The sequence below is a fragment of the Lytechinus pictus genome, chromosome 1 (assembly GCF_037042905.1).
Source record: "Lytechinus pictus isolate F3 Inbred chromosome 1, Lp3.0, whole genome shotgun sequence".
In the NCBI taxonomy this organism is placed as follows: domain Eukaryota; kingdom Metazoa; phylum Echinodermata; class Echinoidea; order Temnopleuroida; family Toxopneustidae; genus Lytechinus; species Lytechinus pictus.
The window spans coordinates 31,265,158-31,291,005 of NC_087245.1; the positions used below are offsets into that span (position 1 = coordinate 31,265,158).

The 25,848-nt window shown below is 34.9% G+C and overlaps 1 protein-coding gene across 2 annotated transcripts in view; it reads left to right on the forward strand.

The window, feature by feature from the left end:
- Positions 1 to 25,848, forward strand: part of LOC129260974 (vacuolar protein sorting-associated protein 11 homolog) — a 32,305-nt gene that overhangs the window by 702 nt on the left and 5,755 nt on the right. For both annotated transcript variants that reach the window (XR_010293754.1, XM_064100352.1), the window contains exons 2-25: positions 437 to 511; positions 2,180 to 2,353; positions 3,016 to 3,066; positions 3,858 to 4,027; positions 4,812 to 4,959; positions 5,524 to 5,613; positions 6,088 to 6,224; positions 7,761 to 7,822; positions 9,693 to 9,772; positions 10,316 to 10,395; positions 10,803 to 10,956; positions 11,506 to 11,652; positions 12,044 to 12,088; positions 12,893 to 13,039; positions 14,279 to 14,384; positions 16,227 to 16,360; positions 17,341 to 17,475; positions 18,236 to 18,324; positions 18,717 to 18,791; positions 19,823 to 20,000; positions 20,639 to 20,760; positions 21,630 to 21,725; positions 22,708 to 22,834; positions 24,244 to 24,309. Coding sequence is in view for 1 of the 2 variants with exons in the window: in XM_064100352.1 (XP_063956422.1) it covers positions 437 to 511; positions 2,180 to 2,353; positions 3,016 to 3,066; positions 3,858 to 4,027; positions 4,812 to 4,959; positions 5,524 to 5,613; positions 6,088 to 6,224; positions 7,761 to 7,822; positions 9,693 to 9,772; positions 10,316 to 10,395; positions 10,803 to 10,956; positions 11,506 to 11,652; positions 12,044 to 12,088; positions 12,893 to 13,039; positions 14,279 to 14,384; positions 16,227 to 16,360; positions 17,341 to 17,475; positions 18,236 to 18,324; positions 18,717 to 18,791; positions 19,823 to 20,000; positions 20,639 to 20,760; positions 21,630 to 21,725; positions 22,708 to 22,834; positions 24,244 to 24,309 (2,688 nt within the window). In the remaining variant the exon portion in view is untranslated. The remainder of the gene's footprint in view (positions 1 to 436; positions 512 to 2,179; positions 2,354 to 3,015; positions 3,067 to 3,857; positions 4,028 to 4,811; positions 4,960 to 5,523; positions 5,614 to 6,087; positions 6,225 to 7,760; positions 7,823 to 9,692; positions 9,773 to 10,315; positions 10,396 to 10,802; positions 10,957 to 11,505; positions 11,653 to 12,043; positions 12,089 to 12,892; positions 13,040 to 14,278; positions 14,385 to 16,226; positions 16,361 to 17,340; positions 17,476 to 18,235; positions 18,325 to 18,716; positions 18,792 to 19,822; positions 20,001 to 20,638; positions 20,761 to 21,629; positions 21,726 to 22,707; positions 22,835 to 24,243; positions 24,310 to 25,848) is intronic.

Below are 25,848 nucleotides of genomic sequence, written 5' to 3' on the forward strand. Positions count from 1 at the left end.
ATGATGATGATTGCGATGGTGAAGAAGATGATGATGATGGTGATGATGAAATTTCAAAAGTTCTATGAAAACCTGGTTATTCACACAAGCTTTTAATTAATTATTAATTCTTCCCCTTTTAGTTGGTTTCCATTTTCTTTTCTTTATTGCACCTTGAGCATCTTTTTATGATGGATAGCGGTGCATTACAAATGTTTGCATTATTATATTATTATCATTATTATTATTATTGTTATTATTAATAATAATAACAATAATAATAATAATAGTAATAATGATAATAATATTATCATTATTACTATTATTATTATTATTGTTACTATGCTGGTGATGATGATGAATTGTTGTTGTCAAATTTTTTTCCAATATGCAAAGTAGCTATTATTGACTTGATTATTTTTTTATCTTTAAATAATTGGGGAAAAAATCATTTCAGTGGAGGAGGTTTAATTTCTTTGAGAAGGATGTTGTGAAGTACCCTGACAGCACAGAGATCTTTGCAAAGCTGAAGGTAAGAATGTGATTCATCACCATTCATTTTAAGGTCTTCTTCTTAAGGGTGATTCTATATGTGTCGTACGGGACATTTCAACAACTATTTCTAGTCTCTTAGCTGAATGCTTGAGCAGTGAAATTTTCTTTTTTGTCAATGATAAAGTTATAGGTATTCGTGTGAAAAACTAATAACCAACAAAAAATGTTTGATCATGGGTGAATTAAAGGTGAAAATGTTACTTGTGTGTCGTACGGGACTCAGAAATGTCCCATACGACACGCAACATTCTCACACCTCTAATTCACCCATGGACAATGTATTTTTGTTGGTTGTCAATTTGTTACATGACTAGCAACTAGTACTTTATTATTACCACAAAACAAATTGAAGTTCCTCATTTATTTGGACAGCACGTTTAAAAGTGTTGTGAAAATGGTTTATTTTTCTAGCATGGAATCAACCTTTAAGGGGAAACCAACCCAAATAAAAACTTGTTTCAGAGGAAAAGGAAAAATCAGACAAGTTGATAGGTGAAAGTTTGAAGAATAAGAAATTTATGAATTTTTGAAAGGTGTAATAATTGGTAATCACTATACCCATGGAAACTTTAAATTGGCCGCATATGTGATGTCATAGTGATGTAAGGCAAGGGCTACTCTTCCATGTACTTCAATACATAAAATTGCTAAAATGTCATTTTTTCAAAAATAATGCTTCAAATTATATTTTTCTTTCATGAGGACATAAAACAATATACTACCTGGGTTATATTTAGATTACTGCCCCAGGGGAACAGGAGAAAACCAGAAATCCTTGATAATTAAGTACATGGCCTATAGGAAAGCTGTCTTTGCCCCTTGTCATAATTTACTTACCCAGTTGCCAATTTGAAATCTACATCTAGTCTTAGGGATCTCAATTTTAAAGCAGACATAAATTTCTTAACGCTTGTCTGATTTCTTTCAAATTTTCATCATTCTGTTTTCCTTATTTTTCTTCTTTCCAACGCAACATTTATGACCAAGGCTGGGTTCCCCTTTAACCAATACATGGCATCAGTGATCTTATCCATGATATTTCTCTAGTTTGCCGTTATTAGATTTATATTGTTTGTTTAAATCAATAACTGTATAATTTTCATGTGAATAAAAAAAATTGTTGTGAACAATGAAATCATTTCTCTGTACTGAAAAAATCCCCCCAATTTACAAATTTTGACGATCAGTTCATCTCTTAAAGGAAGCATGATATTTTGCAATGTTCAATTTTTATGGGGTATAGATGGTGTCTGTCTCAAATTTGACAAGGAAATGCAGTTTCATAAATACGGTAGCTATGATATGATATTGCAGTTTGAAAGTAATTTTTGTTCATAGCATATAGAATTTAATTTGATGATATAGTAACTGTAATCATGGAGCTATCTGTGTTTTATAGCTCCATGCTGTAATCTTTTGAAATTTATCTTTAAATTCAATGCATAATATATGCAGATGCATTTTGAAAGTTACCTGAAAATATATTTTCTTTACAAAACAAGTACTAGTAACCTAGTAATAATTCTTCTCAACATGCCAAAAGTTGTTCTCATTCTTGCACTTTTATGCTATTTTGCTTCTTTTATATTGAACATTGGTTCCATGTGTTACACTTTTTTTTATTCCTCACTGACTATGTTCATAGGACATTGACATCACGACATGTGCAAGTGGGCGTGGCCAGGTTACCCTGGGTGACTCGGAAGGCAACCTGCTGTTCTTGGACCGGAACCTGGATCTGGATGGTTTTAAGGCTTATGAACTGAGAGTGACCCATATCCACCAACTCAAGCAACATAATATCATCTTCACTATAGGGGTAATTGTATACAGTCAAGCCTGTTTTCACAACTCACCTGTATGTATAGAAGGACCAACTTTCTATGAAGACTACAATATTTGTGTCCCCCTTGAAAAGCTATGCCCATTCAAACATATATTATCGGAGCATGTCCATATATAGAAAAACATTTTTTTTTATGAGTCCACTGTATTTATTCATGAGTCCACTCTTCAAACAGCGGATTAAATAAAATAGTGTATCTAACCATGGTAACATGCGTCAATTTGGCGCACTGACAAAAGCGCGCATCAGCATTGGACATTTTTTAAACACGCGCCCGATTAAATTAAGCGTAATTTATACAGGAAATCTGCATAAACCATGGATTCAACCGTGTGTTTTCAAAACCACCTTTGTGAATTCGGGCCATAAAGAGACAGGGAAAGGAGTTGGTAGGTGAAATTAAATTGTACACAATTTGACAGGGAGAGGGGGATGCTGACTACCGGGTAGTTGATATTTATTGATTTTGTTCAAATGTAAAGAGTTATATGATGCAAAATTTATACATCGTATAGGTGTTATCAAATCTGCTCATGTTGATGCTTTCATAAGAAAAAGAATTATTTAGTTAATCTTATTTTTAGTGTCTAATTTTTTGATGTAGTTGTTTTCTTTGTTTTTATTGACATTTATAGCAAGATGAAGCTGGGATCAACCCTGTCATTAAAGTCTGGAATCTAGACAAGGTACAGTAATGATTATTTCTCTATTGTAAAGTGTTCTAAGTAGTTACAATATTTTGATGTTTTTACCATTCTTGTTCTATGGTGTTTACAGATCTATACCTAACGTGTCTTTAAATCATTCATTCTGCCTCTCATCTGGCTTTTCCATTTTCTTGCAATTTGAAACTTATGTATCATTATCATAATATTTCTTGTTAGTCAAGTTAATGTAAGAAAACCTGTATTTTTCCCCCTTTGTGGATAATAGATTTATCACTTTGATTGCCTCCCCTATGAACTGCAAGTTAATTGAAGAGTTCTTTATATATTTCCTTTCAAATGAACATGTAGATTATGTTATATTATGAATTGTTTGGAGTTATACATTATTTCTTCTTTCTGTCTTTATTAAGAAATAAACGTAAGGAAGTTTCTATAAAAAGAAACATTTCAAGCCATTTAAAGCCTCAGCTTATCACTCATATATATAAGTCTTGGTACACTGACCACTTTCCTAATATTGGAAGACTTTCTTGCTTGTACAATACATTCCATTGCATATACGCATACATCTTCATGAAAGGTACAGCAGAAATGTATTTCTTCTAAAATTAACATCATAAATGAACCTGATAAAGTGTATTTATACAGAAGTAATTGCCTTTATTGTATTCATTTGATAATTGAAAGAGAAACAAGTTTTTATTTACATGATTTATAATTCTTAAATGGAGGGATATGTTATTATTGTTAATGAAACTTAGGTTTAGAAAGTGAATAACATATTGCATTTTTCTGTATCTTTTTTGTAGCGTGATAAGTCCAACAACCCATCATGTAGCAGGATAACTCGAGCTTTGCCGGGCAGCAACGTAACGGCCAACGTGACGGCTATAGCAGTCAGCGAGAATCTGAACATGATGGCTATCGGCTTTCAAGATGGGACTGTGACACTCTTCAAGGGTGATGTGACCAGGGATAGGTAAGAATAGATGATGGTGATGATGGTGTTGATGATAATGGTGATGATGATGATGGTGATGTTGATGGTTATGATGGTGATGATGATAATCAAAAAGTGGTGGTGGTGGTGATGATGATGATTGTCATGTTAATGATGATGATGATGGTGTTGATGATGATGATGTTGGTGATGGTGATGAGGATGATGATGATGAGGATGAGGATGAGGATGATGATGATGATGATGATGATGATGATGAGGATGATGATGATGATGATGGTGTTGATGATGATGATGGTGTTGATGATGGTGATGATGATGATGGTGATGGTGATGGTGATGGTGATGATGATGATGGTGATGATGATAATAGTAAAAAAAGGTGGTGGTATTGGTAGTGATGATGATGATGATGGTCATGTTAATGATGATGATGCTGATGATGATTATGATGTTAGTTGAAGTGATGCTAATGTTGAGAATTATCCCTATGATTTTAATGGTGACAATGGTTTTGATGATGATTCTTATGACAGCAATTTTTGTCCTTCAACATTCCTAACTAAGAATGTTAGTGTTAGATATTTGAGGAAAGCTAAATTCTAATCTTTATGTAGGAAAATGGTGTACATATCATGCCAAATAAGTTTTTATGAATCATACATTAAATGTGAAAAGCAATTTCTGCTATTTGGCACATGTTTATCGTATAAATTTCCAGAGAGTCTTACAAATTTATCATAAGACTTTGCCTTACCATGTACCGTTGAGTCTTTCTTTTAATATTTCATTATGTATGCAGACACAGCAAGTCGCCAAAGGTTGTTCATAAGGGTCGTACCCAGGTGACCGGTTTGGCTTTCAGGCACACTCAACGCAGTAACGTTCTCTTCGTCTCAACGGAAGATGCCGTCATTGCTTGTCACATTGGCACCAAGGATGTTCGTACAGTGAGTAGAAATATAATTCATGATGATAGCATTGGTTATGATGATGATTAGGAACATCGCAAGGTTCTACGAGACAACATCCAAGGTATCACAAAGCTTGATGATGAGGGGGAGGAGGAGCAGGAGCTGGATGAGGATGATAGCAATAATGCGAACTAGTGTAGATATAATGATGAGGGATGGGGAGGAGGCGAATGAAGAGGAGGATAGTTTTAATGTTAATGATCATTTTGATGATTTGATTTGGTGATGATAATGTTAATGATGATGTTGATAATGATGGTGATGATGATAGGATGAGAATGATGATGAAATTATGATTTTGCTGCTTCTACTAGTTCTTCTGCTGATGATGTTGATGATGATGATCATGATGTTCATGACAATTATGGTGATGATGATAGTGATGATAATGATGATGGCAATGTTGTTGATGATGGTAATAGAAGTGATGTTACTCTGGTTGATGATGATGATGCAGATGGTGATGATTATGATGCTGATTCTGATGATTAATATGAAAAATGTTTTAAAATCTTTGAATTTTCTTTTCATGTTTTCTAGGAAACTTTGGATCACCATGGTTGTTCATCTCATTGTGCTGTCATGAGTGATGCGACTCAAGACCATCAGTTTGTTATTGGTAGAAATGATGTAAGTGATGCTCGCTCTCTCTTTTTATATTCAAAATTTGATGTGTACTCTTAAATAATTTATGATTCAAGGTACCATAATATGGATTCAATGTTTTCCCCAGTTTATCCTTCTTTGAATGATTGAGAGATTTTATTAAATTTTATTTAAATTTCAATTTGATTTAGACTCAAATAAACCATGAACATGAAAAAGTAAAGAGGTTGTGATGAGTGTTTAAAACATCATATTCAAGATAATTGCTTTCATACTAATTTGGCTGAAAATATACAGATATTTTGTTGCTTTTATTTTCCTTGAAAATATCAAAAAACTAATAATTTTTGCATTGGATGTAGATTAAATTTGTACTAGCATTATCAATACTGAGCTATCCTCTGTATATATAAGCAAATGCACAACAAAGGTTTCACAAAGTAATTTTTTTCATTTCTAAATTTTAAAGGCATAAAATCTGATATCTTTCATTTTTAGGCTGTGTACTTCTACCAGCCCGATGGGCGTGGCCCTTGCCTTGCCTTTGAGGGGCGTAAGACCATACTCCATTGGTTCAGGGGATATCTGGTGGTGGTAACGAAGGATAGTAAGACAATACCAAGACAAATCGCTGGGTGAGTCTTGAGAGATAGATGGAAAGATGGATGAATGATTGATTGATTGAATGAATGAATGAATGAATGAATGAATGAATGAATGAATGAATGAATGAATGAATGAATGAATGAATGAATGAATGAATGAATGAATGAATGAATGAATGAATGAATGAATGAATGAATGAATGAATGAATAAATTAATGAATGAATGAATGATGGATGGATGGATGGATGAACGAATGAACAACTGAATGAATTATTACATAAATGAATGAATGAATGAATGGATGGATGGATAGACGGACGGACAGACAGATGGATTGATAGTTAGATCAATAGAGATACAGTTCGTCAAAAAATAAGATTGATTGATCTCGTGAACTAGAATGATAGAGATATAACATTTACATGGAAATAAAAAATAGATAGATTATTACATTATTTGGTTAGATAGGCTAAGAGATATTTTGAAATAAATGAAAGGAGGTAGAATGTTGAAAAGATGGATGGATGGAATGATTATTTGACAGATGAATGGTTAGAAGAAAGATAGATAGCTATAATGATTATAAGATAGAATGTTAGTTAAATGGATTTTCAAAGTGGATGGAAAAATCAATAAATAAATGGATGGTAAAATTGGATGGATTGATAGATGTTGGATAGATGAACAAATTCAAAATATAGATGGATTGTGAGATTAGGTGGATATGTAAATTAATAAATGTTTTTTGAATGAATAAATAGATATATTGTCGGCCTTATGCCAAAAGGGCCTTTACTGTTTTTTGTCATTCTGGGATAATCACGTTTAAAGTTTTGGCTTGTTTAAGAAGCAATTTTTTTATGATGATAACTTCGTTTTGGAGGTCAATTTCGATATATATATTGAGATATTACATTTTACATGATATTGTATTGTATTTTTTGAAAAATATTGAGAAATTTTCATGCTATGAGCAAAAAAATATGTTAAGGGCCTTTTGGCATATGCGTTGAGTGAAGCTTATTTATGCCAAAAGGGCTGTAACCGAAGCGTATTTACGATTGCGCCCTCTTTTGGCATGAGGCATTATTGGCACGCATCTTCATCAAAAAGGGCCCTTTAACAGTGTGCGCGCACATTAGTGTCTTTTTGGCATAAAGAAATATAAAGAAGGCGCAATGAATATAATTATGCCAAAAGGCCTGTTGTAATGCATTATGTATGGTAATACCATTGGGTACAATGTTACCCTATTTAAGGCCCTTTTGGCAGACCAAAAAACGGGATACTCATTTAGGGCTTTATGGATTTCATAATCATAATGAATTTGGACAAATTAAGGACATCATTTTAAAAAGCATGTCAAGATGATACACGATGATATAAATAACTCAAATCACCCAAAAAATGGGTTTAGGCCCTTTTGGCATGAGGCAGACGATATATTAATTGATTTTCACAGATGAATAGAGAAATCAATGGATAGATGCACTGTTTTAGACTTTATGATGATCAAATTGTTTATGGCAGCATTATCTATCCTGATCCATTTTGTTTCCTTCAGAGAGGGCCTTGCAAGGATGATGGACACAGTGACTGTCTATGACATCCAGAACAAATTCATAGGTAGGTGAACCTTTGAACAAATTCTAAATGAAGTTATCCTGTAGTTGATGTAGTAGAGCCCATTTATACATATATATATATATATATATAATGGTGTCCTGCGTCATCTGTTGAGTTGGCCTCGCCTCATCTCATTATGTTTAATATTCACAACTCAACAGCGGTTGGTAGAAGTAAACTTCATCATCACACTATATATATATATATATATATATATATATATATACTTGTAAATAATTCAGCATCAACGCAAGACGTAGCTTCCATGTATCTCTTTATTACAAGCTTTCGGCCAATGGGGCCTTCATCAGGCCTATAATACATTGAAACAAACAGAACAAACCATACAAATAAGGTCGAAATAACAAAGTAAATGTGTAACAAAGGGTACAGAACAGAAGGGTTACACTAAGATAACAAAAATAACAGAAATTAACAACAGAGGGGGTTGAGTACAGAACAGAAGGATTATAGTAAGATAACAAAAAATAACAACAGAGGGGGTAATGACTTGAACGAGATGGTGGAATACAATAGAAACGATTGGGAAACTTAAGTGTGTGAAAGGACAAGGTATTTACCGGCATTGAAATTAACTTGGGATTCTGTTCATCAGGAGGAGTAGTGAGTCTTGTGTAGGTAATACTGTGAAAAAATGAGGATAATGTTTCAAGTAAAATGATAACTCGTTTCAATATTGTATCTTGTATTTGGGTACATAACTATATTGATCCGTTTACATAGTATTCAAGTAACTGGTGATACAAGTTGTAGTTTGAGACATAAAAGGGTACATTGTCATGCGCGGGGAAATATATACGTGTAATTTATATTGATGTTTGAGCGGTAAGCAACATAATATTTTGTTTATTATTATTATCAAACATCAATATAAATTACACGTATATATTTCCCCGCGCATGACAATGTACCCTTTTATGTCTCAAACTACAACTTGTATCACCAGTTACTTGAATACTATGTAAACGGATCAATATAGTTATGTACCCAAATACAAGATACAATATTGAAACGAGTTATCATTTTACTTGAAACATTATCCTCATTTTTTCACAGTATTACCTACACAAGACTCACTACTCCTCCTGATGAACAGAATCCCAAGTTAATTTCAATGCCGGTAAATACCTTGTCCTTTCACACACTTAAGTTTCCCAATCGTTTCTATTGTATTCCACCATCTCGTTCAAGTCATTACCCCCTCTGTTGTTATTTTTTGTTATCTTACTATAATCCTTCTGTTCTGTACTCAACCCCCTCTGTTGTTAATTTCTGTTATTTTTGTTATCTTAGTGTAACCCTTCTGTTCTGTACCCTTTGTTACACATTTACTTTGTTATTTCGACCTTATTTGTATGGTTTGTTCTGTTTGTTTCAATGCATTATAGGCCTGATGAAGGCCCCATTGGCCGAAAGCTTGTAATAAAGAGATACATGGAAGCTACGTCTTGCGTTGATGCTGAATTATTTACAAGTGTACATAGAACATGACGCGCTGTAATACACGTTATGCAAAGGGCCCTCTTCTTTTATATATATATATATATATATATATATTCTTGGAGCAGTCATAAATTTTTTTTTAATCACTGTACCTCTGTAACACTCAAATAGAATTTTATCATATGGAGATCTTTGACTTTTTTCTCTCAAACAATGTAACTACTCAAAAGCTTCATTCAAAGTTGCAAGAAGAGCTAATGTACAAATCTTGCAGTTACCTCTTGACCAAGTTCTACAGGGGCCAATTTGGTCCAGTAGACAATGTGCTATATGATGGGAAGAATAATTTTTTATGCATGTGATTACTATTCTTTTAAATTCATACACATTATTTATTTGTCTTCAGCATATTCTGCACCCGTCCCGGAAGTACTGGACATCATCCAGGAGTGGGGCTCCCTCTATGTTCTCGGAGGAGACAGGAAAGTAAGTGTGTATCCAAGATATGATTAAATATGAGCAATCCGATCCAATACTTATTTAACGAAGCGCCTTAATGTTCAGTTACAAAGCAGTGCACTCACACTACTCCATGTTTGGGTCACTAAAACAATAATTCAGTGCCTCAGAATGATTGTCTCTTTAGCAATTGACACTAGATTACCAAATTAGGATTTAGACTTTGACAACAGTCAACAGATTATAGATATATACTTGCCAACTGTCCCTATTTTGGGGAAAGAAAATCACCAATAACGACTCTATGTCCTTACTTTTGTGAAAGTTTGTCCATATGGTTGTCTAGAAAATTTTGCAATGTCCCTTATTATGGACTTGCAAGATTCGCAGGGTTGCGGATATCTATAAGATTCCATAATTTCAGTACATACTCGGACCATGGCTTTTAATAGATAAATCAAAGCTCTTTATTCATACTAATATGTAATAACATGTTTGTATCATGGATCTTGATTGTAGCTTAGCGTTGCTGTGGTTGCTCAAATTGTAATTTTCTTCTTCCTGTTACAGCTGTATCAACTCCAAGAGAAAGACACTCAAACTAAACTGGAGATGCTGTTTAAGAAGAACCTGTATGTCATGGCCATCAAGTAAGTACCGGTATTAGAATGACACTTTTTTGATTGCTTTTACAATGGTGAGATGGTGATGGAAGTGATGCAAAAGGTTGGGATAATGGTGGTTTGGGTTGTTGAGATTGTAGTGGTTATGGTGGTGTAAGTAGGAGGAGGTGGATGGTATTTAAATGAGATGACATTTGAAGATTCTCTGATCAAACTTTAAGTTTAAAGTTTGTTATATCAATTTGACGTTCACTTTGTTAAAGAACAACTGATACCCCGATCGATTATTTTCAAGCATCCAAGCTTTATGTAAATAGTTCAAATGTAGCAAACATTACTTCTGCTGAGAATTTGTCACTGAGTTTATGCATGATTTAAACTTGTCATTGCCATTATAGCTACAAATAATACATTACATTTACTTGAATTTGCAGTCTTGCCAGGAGTCAGCATTATGACTATGATGGTTTGATTGATATATTCACCCAATATGGAGATCATTTGTACAGCAAGGGGGACCATGATGGGGCCATAGCACAGTACAAGAAGACCATCGGTAGATTGGAACCTTCGTACGTCATCAGAAAGGTAAGAGGGTTGATTGGGGTAATAGTGGTGGCTGGGAGGAAGAGGGAGGAGGGAGAGGGAATGGATGGAGGAAGAGGGGAATAAGGAAGTAGAGGGGAAGAGGAGGAGGAGGAGGAGAGGAAAGAGGAAATGAGGAGTTTCAGAAGGACTTTAATAGATTGGAACCTTTGTATGTTGTCAGGAAGGTATGGAGACTGGTCAGGGTAGTAGTGATGGTTGGAAGGAATGTGTAGAAATGGGACGAAGAGGGGATGGGGAGAGGGAGGAGAAGGAAACGGTGGGAAGAAGAGAAGGAAACTTGAAAAACAATACATTCATTTTACAGAAATATGAATAAGCAAACAAGTTTACAAAAGCTTGACATGTACTATGATCTAATGCTAAAACAAACTAATGATTTCACTTAGAACTTGCTCAATATGATTTTTCTCATTAGTAATAATATCAAGTATGTCCAAAGATTTAGATACTTATACATGAATGAATTTTAATTTTCAAGATATTCCATCAATATGTTACCTAATTTTACCCCTGTCCCTCCTTCTGTAGTTCCTTGATGCTCAGCGGATTCACAACCTGACTGCCTATCTTCAAGAGCTTCACAAGCAGTCTATAGCAAATGAAGATCACACAACTCTCCTGCTCAATTGCTACACCAAACTCAAAGATACCAATAAGCTTGATGAATTCATCATGGTAAGTCAATAAGACAGTTTAGGGTTATGATACAACAGATCCTCACAACAATTTCAATTGTTAAGGTATTTTGCACAAAAAAAGCATGTCATACTTTAAATTAATGATCACACTCTCAAAGGACAGTTTAGTCTACATACCAATCTACATTCATGTATTCAAACTCATCACATGATTTTCTTTGCTTAACTTTGAATAGTCTAATTGGTTGAAGATAGTTTTGCACTCTCGTGTCCCATTAAAAACTTATTCTGTTTTGAATGAAGAATTATCCCTATTTAGGTTTTTGCGAAAGTTAGATCTCTATAATTTTCTATGAAAACACATGTAATCTTGTTAAGTTGTACATGTAAGCTATTAACACCTTAGGAATTCTCCTTTTCCTTTCTAGACAAAGGATAAAGATGTTGACTTTGACGTGGAGACAGCTATGAAGGTATGTTCTTGATTGATTAAGTGGATTTTAATAAAATATTTGATTGAGAGCATTCACATAACCAAGCATTTTATTGCTGAACATGTAACATTGCTTTTGAGGATCAGTCATTAGTCAAGTACCATAACCGGTCACAGTACTAACATTACAATGAAATGCCAATTAAAAGAATCAACATTATTTTATAAAATTGATATTACTCATCATCTTGCTTAAGCATCCAATAGTTACCTGAATTGGTATCTTCAAACAATCTACACAAAATGGGTATTTCCCTAACCATTGAAATTGTTTCAAAGGTACCCTTTGGTATATTTCTTATTTATGCCTTCATTGTTTCATATTAACGCTTTGGTGATAGGTATATCTAATGCCCTCAGTGTTTCATAGTTACCCCTTGGTGATAGTTCTATGCCCTCATTTTTTCAACAGAATCCTCTGATGATAGTTATTTCGATTGCTCTCATTGTTTCAAAGGTACCCTTTGGTGATAGTTCTTAATAATGCCCTCATTGTTTCAAAGCTGATAGTCCTTACTAATACCCTCATTGTTTCAAAGGTACGCTTTGGTTATAGTCCTTTAAGAAGCTAAAAGAGTATGACAAATTCAATCTTGGTCAATTGAATTGCAGTGCTGGTAGTGATATGCATGATAGATGTTGGTTACTGTGTTTCAAGATTTGACATAAATCACAGCACTTTAAGATGGGACCCGAGAGTTAAACTTGAGATAACTCAAACTAACACTTCCCATTGATTGGTAATTGTGAATGTTACATTTTATCATGTTATTTCCTATTAAAGGTATGTAGGCAAGCTGGGTACTTCAAGCATGCCCTTTTCCTGGCCGAGAAGCACAAGCAGCATGACTGGTATCTCAAGGTACAACTGGAAGACATCAAAGATTACCAGAAGGCTCTGAATTACATCAGCACACTAGAGTTCTATGAGGTAAGATAAATCACTGCATTAGGGTGAAAGAGGGGATGGGGAGGGATAGGGACTGTGGTATTGATTGGTATGCAGGCAAGCCGGGTACTTCAAGCACGCTCTTTTCCTGGCTGAGAAGCACAAGCAGCATGACTGGTATCTCAAGGTACAACTAGAAGACATCAAAGATTACCAGAAGGCTCTGAATTACATCAGCACACTAGAGTTCTATGAGGTAAGATAAATCACTGCATTAGGGTGACAGAGGGACGGGGAGGGATAAGGATTGTAGTATTGATTGGTATGCAGGCAAGCTTGGTTCTTCAAGCACGCCCTTTTCCTGGCCGAGAAGCACAAGCAGCATGACTGGTATCTCAAGGTACAACTAGAAGACATCAAAGATTACCAGAAGGCTCTGAATTACATCAGCACACTAGAGTTCTATGAGGTAAGATAAATCACTGCATTAGGGTGAAAGAGGGGATGGGGAGGGATAGGGACTGTGGTATTGATTGGTATGCAGGCAAGCCGGGTACTTCAAGCACGCTCTTTTCCTGGCTGAGAAGCACAAGCAGCATGACTGGTATCTCAAGGTACAACTAGAAGACATCAAAGATTACCAGAAGGCTCTCAATTACATCAGCACACTAGATTTCTATGAGGTATGAACATACTATACCAAAGGGTATAGTATGAGGTATAGAATTCTATGAGGTATGAACAACCTCTGCAGTCGAGAGGGGGAGGGGTTACTTGGTATTTGATAAGTGTGCATGCAAGGCAAATACTTCCAACTACAATCCCACTTGCCTACATTGGTTCTGATCAATTAAATGAAATACAGAAGGCTTCAACTTCAATTCTGCTGAATATGTTAAGTGAATATATAAACACGTTGAAGATTCAGAAGAAATATTTGAATGCCTTTTTCTTGATAACCATGTATCCTTTTTTTCTGCAAAAGCAACAAGTTTATAGAGAAGCTGCAGTGATTTTGTAACTTGTTATATGTGTTCTACTGTTGATTCATTCCCATTTCTCATTTCTTATTTCATTGGACTAGTTGGTATGAATTTTCTATGATGGAATATTTCTCCTTTGTTGCCCTATCTGGAGGGATATGACAGTGATTCTTTACTAAATTTAAAAGAGTATTCGGTTAGGCATTTTCAAAACAATTTCCCCTCTCATAGAATATTTAAATTTAAATATGAAAGTGGAAGGCACTCATTTTTTTTCTTTTCATCTCATCCCATTTAGGCAATGGATAACATCAAGAAGTATGGGAAGATCCTGATGACTGAGGTACCCAAAGAAGCCACTGATTTCCTCAAGGTCTTGTGCACAGACTACAAACCAGCAGACAGTGAGTAGTTCATCACTTTATATATTTTCATATATCAGGGCCAGTATTCAGTTAAAAAGCACAGATTGATTAAGTACATTTCTAAATATTTCAAGAAAAATGCTTATACTCATATGCGGATCACTTCAAATTATTTTATTTATCAAGTCAAATTTATGCAAAATACTAACTAACATCCATTGTGACATGACGTCAAAGCCAAATAATGCGCAATGTATGTATCCTCCTGTGCACAGGATGTATGACTGCGCATATCTTGTAAACTGTATGCAAGCCAGAATCAAGCCAGTTGGATGTTTCATAAAGCTGTTCGTAAAGTTACGCACGACTGGTGACCTTTCTTGTGCCACACTATCCCTATGTAGCTCACTTAGCACCTAAGATCATGTTCCAGTCTTGCGTAAAGTTGTGCGTAAATTTGTGCGTAACTTTAAAACAGCTTTATGAAACACCCACCAGGTAGGGAGCTGACCTAGATGTTTAAGCACAATGCATAACCAAATGAGACAATTAAATAGCCAAGATATAAACATGTAAGTATTTAACTTAAGCAGAATACTGAGTAAAATACTTAAATTCTTGCTTCAGTATCAAATTGAATTCAAAGAACCATCCCCAGCAATTTGTTGTTTGTTTTGGGGTTGGCTGTTCATATATGCATTTGACGCACTGTAAAATGCAGTGTTACATTCGTTTCTAAGAGTGATTGCATCTCTTATTGAGTGTTGCAAGAAACTGCAATCAATTGCACTTCAATGTCAGGTCCCAAAGTTATTCTTAAGTAAGTCTTGCAAATAATTGCAAAATTTGCAATTGATCGCTGGTCTCAGAGGTCTATTTCTTGTATCAACAAGTATAAATTGATTTGCTTTAATGAAAGCTGTTTATTGCTTGTAAATTTGGCATTGATTGCATGTTTCATGCAACACCCCCTTATCAGTCTTACAGGGTTCTGTTTGATTTTGTAAATGTTTATTTCACAGCCCAAGATTCCATGCAATCAACTGATATAGAACAATCCAATGGTAATTGATTCTGAATAGCAGCATGCCACAAATGATTACATGGTGTTTGAATTCTGAACATGATCAGGATATGGTTGTTATGCACGTTCTGGGGCCAGTTTCAGAAAACATGTTATAGTATAAACTTTTCAGTTACAGTTAAAAGCTACTGAAATTCTCCAGTCTGATTGGTTGATAGTGCATTTGTTATATAAATTATGTTTTTGTTATTTTAACAAGTCTTTGTGAAATGGTTACCTGTTCTATATGTGCACCTATTTTTTGTCTTCAGTAGATTATTTTTGTTGATGCCTGTAAAATTAAGAGGGGAGAAACATTATTCACCTCCTGTTTCATGTCAGATTATTAATTGCAAAAAGAAACTGCACATTTGTACTAAATTATAGCATGATACACCATACATGCGGAGCTGCCTTCCATATATCTGTGCAAAAGTTAATAATTTTGCATGGTTTAGGTAAAAGGTTTGTTTTATTGCTTGGAATAGATTAGATGGTGAATCATAAGAAGAAGAATATTTGTTTCATGTTGCATGCAAACAAGTTCAGTTTTTCAACAGAATGACTTTGTAAATTTTGGGAGACATAGTTCTTGAACTTTTACTCCTCAGACAAATTAAGAATGATTCATTGTTTAAAATGGCTAGTTGGATGTAGAAAGTATTGGACTTTGCCCTATATTTCTTCATCACTAAATAACTAAGGACCATGAGATACGTAGGAAAATGTTTATTTGATGCTTTTCTTTGGAGAATTATTAAATTTATGAAATGTTGTATGCCGAGGTAATTGTATCCGTTTTCTTCCTCCCTTTTTAGGGCCCCTAGTGGACCCCTCCACTCTGTCAGGGGGGATGCCGCCTCCCATCCAGAGGGCTTCTGTCGAGGAGTTCATCCACATCTTTGTCAACAACTCGGCACAGCTCATGGAATTCCTGGAGCATATGATCAAGGTATTCACTTTTCAAATGCAACTGTCTAACCTTAATTCTCTTTGTACACTTTAAAATATAAATGCTAATTGTGATAACAATTTCAAACTGAGTTTGAGCAATGAATATGAATAAAATGACTACCAAAGTGTTTGTATGTTTAAATAAGAATATGTGTGAAGTGATTCTCTTAGAAAATGTATATTTGCTGATATCAATCAATTAGGCATGGAATTTCAATCAAATGTTGAGTGTCTTTCCATGCATTAATAATACACTGCCCCTTATGTACTTGTTTGTGTTGATGATCTTCAGTGCATTTTTTTTTTTCAGCTTAGATTTCTTGAATTCACAAAGTTAGGTTTATATCAATGTACCAGATGAAGATTCACGATGATATAATGACAATTTTGATTGAAAGGAAAATGAAACCTTTGAAACAAGATAGCCTGCATAAAAAAAAACAGAAAATGAGAAAAATTGAATAAATAATAAGAAAGTTATAAGCATTTATAGTCTAGATCATTATCATAATGTAGATCCTCCAGTTGGCAATGCGACAAAGATGTGTGATGTCACTTGTGAACAACTTTTCCATTACTTTTCTATATATTTCACCTTAAACTGTCTATTTTATCACATCTGTCAGTAGATCATGTATTCTTTCAATAAGAGGGCATGTAATACAGATTTTTAAAGAATACATTATGGATAAAGAGTTTGTATCACTATAAGAACGAGCAAAAAGGACAATATTCAACTGCTCATAACTTTCTCATTTGTCCGATTTTTCTCAAACTGTCTTTTATCTTATTCTTTCATTTTTCTCTTTTCACACAAGCCCACTTGTTCCAAAGGTTTCATTCCCCTTTAAAGACTTTCTCTTAGAATCCTTATTTGCTGTAACTGCATTTCTGTTGCTATAAACTATCTTTTATTGAAAATTTGACATCTTTTATAAAACTATTTTTTTATTTTTGATAACTTGTCCTTTTAATCAGGTCCAGACAGAGTCTTCCAGTCAGATCTACAACACTCTCCTGGAGCTCTATCTCCACGACATGGCCCACGAAACAGAAAAGCGCCCTCGTTTGGAGCTTGAGAAGAAGGCCATGGCTTTGCTGCAGGCAGGAGAAGTGAGAACCAAAAAAAATTGATTTTTGCATTGGTAGTCTGAGACTGCATTTACGCTTCCATTGCAAAGACAGAATCAGCGTTTTGTACGCTGTTTTAGAACGCCAATCGCAAACATGGTACTGGGAGTGCTGTTTATGCTTAATTTTTTCAGAGGTGAAATTATGATAGGCAGCTGGCTTTGCATCACATGTTTTGGTGTCCCAGAAAGAGAGGTCATAGACATCATCAGTTCGGTTTTCATTTGTAATACTGTCTCTGTGATGTCTCCTCATCTTAACTCATGTTCCATATATTTTGCTCCCTGAACATTCATTGTAATGACAAATCAGAGGAATATTAACAGCCTTAGTACTTAAATTGATAGTTTCACATGTATTTAATTTTTTAGTCATTATTAAAAACATTAAGTGCTGTTTAAATGAAAGTAAGAAAGGACGCAACCATGTTTTGAACTAGACATGTAGGAAATCACCGATTCTGGCTTGAAAAGTGTAAGTATTTAAAACACATCCTTAGCTGAACAAATTCAACAACTAGACATCCAGTTTTTAGGATTTAATCTCTGTACATGTGTACTTGTTAGTTTTTCAGTGATATATTTCACCAATGAAAAGTTGCATGCAGTCCTTAAAAATGTTTCAACTTTGATAGGATTTGTATAAGAAATATTCAATTAGAAATCCCCAAAGTAAAATAAAATCATTTGCACATTTCTCTCCTTCTGTTGTACTCAAAGTGATTTTCTCTTCTTGAAAACAGACCAGATACGACATAGACCAGGCTCTTGTACTTTGTCAGATGCACAGTTTCCAGAAGGGTATTCTTTATCTCTATGAAAAGGCTCAACTGTAAGTAGTCATTTCTCTCAGAAATAACCTTTTTTTTCTCTTTTTCTCTCTCTCTTGCTTTATCTCTTCTTTCTCCCCTCTCTCTTACACCCCCGCCCCCAGAAACACAAACTTTCTCTGTTTTCTCCATCTTTTGTCTTTTAGCTCTTTTTCCTGTTTCTTTTTTACGTACTCTTTATGATCTGTTTTCATCTACAGTATCTTGCTTTTGTGGTGCTTTTCTAGAACAATCATATAACAACATCTCTTCAAAGTCTTATGTATTACAGTGAAGTTGATTTATTCCAATTCATTTTGATGTTATTATTATAATTTTATTATTATTTTCATTTCTTACTAAATGTTTATTGATTCAGTTTGCAGCTAAAAATCTGTTTCTATCTACTTTACAGCTATCAACAGATACTCCATTTCTATATGGAACATGACAGCTATGATAAGATTATTCAGACTTGCAAATCCTATGGGTAAGTAATAAAGGAGTACAAAACATACTCTATTTTGTATTTTCATTGAATATCTTGTAATTCATACTTCAGTTGTAATAATAATGCATGCTTTATTACTTCAAAAACTTCTGAGAGTATCATGTCATATTGCATAGAACTTATTCTTTTAAATGTGTGATCATGGTAACTTCCATGGGATCCTTGGTTTGATTGGATGTTAGCATTGTTCCAATGATAGAAACAATTTATTGTCAAAATCTTCTTGAAAAAATTAAGTTAAGTTTTTAAGCAAAGAGCTTTTTCAGATTGAAATGTTATTGTCATGAACAAATACTGTGTTTATCATTACGTTGGATAATTCCTTTTGCATATTGATAGCTTTGTTTTACATGTATTTATTACATGTTGAAAACACTCAGTAAAATCAAGCATTTTGAATTCCTTTCGATAATGAAAAAGTGAAAATGGCATGAAACTAGATAACTATATTCTCTTATGCATGTCTTGTATTCTCGTCAAAATTCCTTGAATCCTATAGTAGATGGTGAATTAAATACAGATTCCAGATTCACCCTGACGGCTTTTGTTTTATGCACCACTCATTGTATCAACATGCTCCTTATTTATTTCAAAATGTGCGAGTTGACGTTTGACGCATTCTCATCGATACGATGACATGTTACTTTATGTCATCTTTCACTTGGAGAATGTCATCCATGATGCCGTCACCTACTGTGGGCATGCCAAGCGCAAGACTGTCACGGCCATGGACGTGGTCTATGCACTAAAGAGGCAGGGCCGTACTCTGTGCGGTTTCGGCGGCTAATCTAACCATATGGTTATGGCTTGAAATAGGCATTTTATTGTATGAGCAAACAATTGTTGTTCAATTTTCTTAAATTTCAATTTTTGTCAACAGATTTAAAAGTACTTTCAAATGCATACCACATAAAGATTTCCTATTCTATGACCACCTTTCCGTATTTCTTTAATCTGACTGTTCCCATTACTCAGAATTTCCTCCATCCCCTGCATTTTTACTCTGCCAGGAACAAAGATCCTAACCTGTGGGTACAGGCCCTTTCCTATTTTGCTGCCAAGGAAGAGAACTGCAAGCCGTTCATCGTTGAAGTCCTCTCCCAGATTGACCGAAGGAATCTGCTGCCCCCTCTCTTGGTCATCCAGACGCTTGCCCACAATTCCACAGCTACGCTGTCAGTCATCAAAGTGCGTAAAGGAAGTCTTGATTAACAAATCCAACATCTAGCACAACTGCGCACTATCACATATATTTTTTTAATTTTATCCACCGATGATTATCGTGTCGGCAAGACAAAATATTCATATCTCCAATATTTTAGATGAAGCTGCCCAATATTTATTGTGTGATCTCCTATAAACATACTTGTAAAAAATAAGGGGTTGTTTAAGTGCCAAATTACTCATGATATTTAATGCACAATCTCAACAATAGCATGATCTGACCAATGAGGTGATGTGTCTTGGAAATTCAAGTGTGACTTTTAGCCAAACTTTAATCTTTGTTTATACCCCCTATTAATCCTATATTTTTGTTGCTATCTGATATCAGATCAATGGACGTCTAAAATATTGTTGAATTCTACCACTACATCTAAATGAACATATTACAATTTTTTTGCTTTTGATGATGATTATTTGTCGTTTGTTTGACTGTCATTTTCTCTCTCTTTATTAGGGAACTATTTATAACAATCTTTTAATTTTCATTTTAGTCTCTGATTTCATGATTTATTGTTCCATGTTACTTTTGTGTATATTTCATGATTTTATGACTGAATTGATGGATCGACATTAAAAAAAAAATGTATCCCTGAATTCTGCAGGATTATATTGTGAGAAGACTGCAGCAGGAGAACGATCAGATTGCCGATGACGAGAGATTGATCAAACAATACAGAGAAGAGACCAAGAAGATGAAGAGCCAGATTGAAGAAATGAAAACAAGGTAAGAATCAGATCCCTTGAAACCATTTGATTTGTCGAATAAGGGCCACCGCACATCTAACGATTAGTCTGTGACCAGGGGCCCGTTTCATAAAGGACTTTCATCACCATTATCATCCCCACCACCAACACTAGCGAAAGCATCACCACCATCCTAAACCAATGTTTGTGAAACTTTGCCATTACGGCAACTACATGTACCATGGTAACCTTGATTATGATTGGCTGCTGAGCCCTGTTACCATGGTAGTTGCCATTATTTTTATGGCAAAGTTTTAACAGTTGCAAGTCCTTTATGAAACGGGACACTGGTCTTAAAAATTTGATGCGAATATTTAGAAGACATCTGGAGGGATTCAAAACTCCAATTTAGTCTGACATTTTATTTTCAGTTTCTAGTGAATTTCCAAATTGACAGTCAACATAAAATGATCTTTATATTTCATCTGTAGACTTGGAATGAAAAGTAAAGGGCCAAGAGTAGGGAAGGAATCTGAAAATGTACATGAATCAACGATATGAATTTCATTAATTTTGATGAGATAATCATCCACAGGTCACCTCAATAGAAATATCTAACAATTTCCGATTATTTTTTCTTTGTATCACTTGTCTGAACTTCTTCCAACTTCCTTTCTTTTCTCTTTTTCTTCTTTTCTCCCTTTGATTTCCTATGTTTCTTTGTACCTCTTCTCTTTATTTTCCTCTATCTCTCTTTCTCTGTATCTCTCTTTTCTTTGTTTCTTTCTCATGCCTTTTGTCTGTTTACTGTATCTCTGTCTGTCTCTGTTTCTGTCTCTCTTTCTGCCTTTCTTTCTCTCACCCTCTATCTTTTTTCTATATTTTCTCATTCCCTTTGTCTATGTACAGTGCTAAGATGTTTCAGGTGTCTAAGTGTAGTGTGTGCAATCATCCGTTGGAGTTGCCCTCGGTTCATTTCCTCTGTCAACATTCCTACCATCAACAGTAAGTTTAATCACTTTTTGGCAAAGCATTCAGGGTAAAATGGGAACCAAATTTATTTATTTTACTTTTCATTTATTCGGTTTAAAACATAAATACATAATTCAAAGGTCCAAGGACCAAAATGAACATGTTAACAAAAAATACAAAAACAAACTATATCTGGAACATTATAAAATATGATAAAGTAAATAGGCTGCAAAAATGAAAATAAACAAAAAATTGCCGCACTTTTTGATTCACCACATGTCCGACAGAGTTTTTTTTCCCCTATATGTAAAGGCAAAAGGCATTCTCTTGATGTGGAGACTAACCAAATTGCTTATATAAGTACAAAGTTCTGTAGGTCAGGAAGAAATTGTTTTCCTATAAAATAACATGGAAACATACATAAAATACATATATCGTTTTGGGACCATATATCCTCAGATTCAACCTTACCTATCATTCTCAATAAGATATATAGAGATTAATATGTTCGATTTTATTTCACAAAAATTACATGAATTAAAGTTTCTGAACCAGGTAATGATGGCTGTTTAGAGATCTGAAATCAAAGCTTGTGTAATATCTGTTCTGTAATTCAGGAAAACTATATCAAATATATAAAATGTTTTTGTTGTTGTTGGTGTTATTATTATTATTGTTATTATTTCATTACAGTCGTTTAAAATGTTTTTGTTGTTGTTGGTGTTGTTATTATTATTATTGTTATTATTTCATTACAGTTGTTTAAAATGTTTTTGTTGTTGTTGGTGTTGTTATTATTATTGTTATTATTTCATTACAGTTGTTTAAAATGTTTTTGTTGTTGTTGGTGTTGTTATTATTATTATTGTTATTATTTCATTACAGTTGTTTAAAATGTTTTTGTTGTTGTTGGTGTTGTTATTATTATTATTGTTATTATTTCATTACAGTTGTTTAAAATGTTTTTGTTGTTGTTGGTGTTGTTATTATTATTATTGTTATTATTTCATTACAGTTGTTTTGAGAGTTATGCTGAGAATGAGCAGGAGTGTCCTGCTTGTCTGCCGGAGAATCGCAAAGTACTTGACATCATTAAGGCCCAGGAGCAGAGTAAAGACCTTCATGAACAGTTCCATCGACAGGTAAGAAAGCTTCTGCTTGCAATGACACATTCAATTTGAATAGACCCGTTTTAGAGGGTTCGCACAAGCTGCCATGTTGGAGGACAAGCATTAAAGTACCTCATCATCAAACCATGATCAATCATGAGCGCCTAGGCAGCCCAGCTAAAGCCGGGGTAATAATAATAGCAGGGCCCACTGGGAGAACAGTTTTCAGAACTGAAGTGGTTTCCCTGGGTAAATATACCTATATTATTATAATCATTATTATTATTATTAATCATTGTTTTTATGGTCTAATGCAGAGGTTTCCTATTGTAATGCCGTTCAACATGGCTGCTTGTAACTTCATTACCCCTCAATATAAAGATTGTTCTAAACTTAAAATTACTGAAAGAACATGTCAAAGATAACAAATATTTTGCATGTCTTATTATCCTGACATCTCAATAGTCAATGGCAAAGCATCAAAATAAAGACTTTTTTATTCAATATGACTTACAGTGCAATCAAGTAATTATGACAGAAATGTGTAGTTTTAATATTGACCTTGTTATATTTGTTTTGATCTTTTATACACAAACTCTGTTTTACTCCTTTTTCATCTCTCTCTTTACTATATTCCCACTCTTCTCCCCTGCTCTTCCCTCATAATCACTCTCCTCTTCTCTCTTTTCATCTTCCTTTTCTCCCCTTCCCTCCTCTCCCCTCCCCTTTCCTCCCCCTCTCCCCTTTCCTCCCCTTCCCTCCACTCCCCCTCCCCTCCCCCTCCCTTTTCCTCCCTCCCCTCCCCCTCCCTTTTCCTCCCTCCCCTCCCCTTTCCTCCCTCCCCTTTCCTCCCCTCCCTTTCCTCCCCTCACCTTTCCTCCCCTCCCCTCCCTCCCCCTCCCCTTTCCTCCCCTCCCCCTCCCTCCCCTCATCAATTCCTCCCTTCCTTTCCCATCTTCCTCATTTTTTCTCCCTCTGTCTATCATAACCCCCTCCCTTCATGATACCTGTCACTCAATTATTCTTGTACATAAATTCTACTCCTTTTCCATTTCTTTGTCTCTTTCCATCTTCCTTTTCTCCCCTCCTCTCCCCTCCCCTTTCCTCTCCTATCCTTTCCTCCCCCCTCTCCCCTTTCCTCCCCTCTCCCTCCCTCCCCTCATCAATCACTTCCTTCCATTCCCATCTTCCTCATTCTTTTTCCCTCTCTCTATCATAACCCCCTCCCTCCATGATACCTGTCACTCAATTCTCCCCTCCCCTTTCCTCCCCTCACCTTTCCTCCCCTCACCTTTCCTCCCCTCCCCTTTTCTCCCCTCCCCTCCCCCTCCTCACTCCCTCTCCCCCTCTCCTTGTCTTTACTCTCAACCCCTCTCCCAATCATTTCCCCCTCTCTGTCACACTCACTCCTCATGCTACCTGCCACTCAATCATTACTGTAGCTGGAAAAGTCCCAAGATGGATTCTCAGTTGTAGCAGATTATTTCGGCAGAGGAGTTTTCAATAAGGTATTTAGACAATTTCATCTTTAATTCGATTACACTACAATGCCATTTTCCCGTCAATTAACCTTGCTTGCATCTTGTAGAACTTGTTTGCATGTGTAGTTTGAGTAATTCTAAGAGTATTATCACATGTTTATGTAGTGTGTTTCTTGTCTAGTAATTATGCTGGTACTGGGTATGTGTTAAGGTAATGGTTTGTATTAGGTGTGGTGGCTTGCAGTGCATTTTTATATATTTGTGTTGATTATTACTCTTCGTTGTATGTGTGATTTTATTTTATTTCTTATAAAAGGTAATATTCTAATTTGTATAGCAGAGTTACCGAGCACTTTTATGTAGTACGCATCAGTTGTGCTGTGCAAATGGTTGTTGGTTCTTTATCAATATACATCATTGTGCAATAGAATAAGTTTAAAAAATTAATTTTGACATCAATTACATTCTCTGCCTTTGTCACCTGGTAAATCAAAAAGTAGTACTGAAACCCAAAGCCAACACTAACCCTAGAACTTACCATTATTTCAAACACAAATCCCTATCACAACTCTAGCCATAAGATTTTGGAGAATTTAAAACAGGAGCAATTGTCACTGGAGCAAATGGCATTAGCCAGTCAGAGTCAATGTTGCATACACATTTTGGCCAAAACACTGATCGGGAACCAATCAGAATTGTTCTGTCACATTTGCAATCCATTTCAAACCTCTGTCTTAATACTGAGCACTGGTTTCAACATAACAACATTTCTTGTTTTACTCCTTATTTAACACCCCTCCTTAACTGTGCTTTACTGTATTGATGGTGGGTTCCTATTCACACCTCATTTGAACAATCTTCTTCAAAATTCTTCATTTTCGTAGTTTGTAATATGTAGGTTCTGCAGAGAAATTTGTGTCAAAATCACTTTTCATGAAAAACACCTTCAATTAGAGAATTTTTGGCAGGGCATTTTTCCTGAAGGCAATGATTTATGATTATGTTGATAAAAAAGTTACTTTTATGGTAATTGCAGTGGCAGAAGTTGCCTCTTTTAAAGTGTGAAAGTTTTTGGCCACACTGTCTTTGCTTCAAGGTTCTCTGCATGATCTGTGAATATTTTAATGTGAAAAACTTGAATTAATTTCTTCTTGGAGTTGGGTTTTAACATTTGAGGGCCTGTAACACAAAGGATAGCGATTGATTGTAAGGTGATCAGTGTAATCACGTATAAAAATTAAATGTACTGTACGATCAAGTGCTAAAGTTTGTGTTATGGGTCCCTGGCCTGGATTCACAAAAGAGGTTGACCATTTGTGAGGTTTAACTTCTCTATGCATACTGAAATAAAGATTAATTTTTGAAAAAATTGATAACAACTGGATCTGAGCCCAGAACATAAGCTGAGAATTGATCATTTGGATGATTTTTATGATTGATCATACACAATGTATAATGCTATCAATCTTAAAAAATCAGTCTTGCAATCGATTGCTAAGCTTTATGTTACAGGGTCCTGGTTGTATATGCCTAGGGGCACATTGCACAAAGAATCACAATCAAATG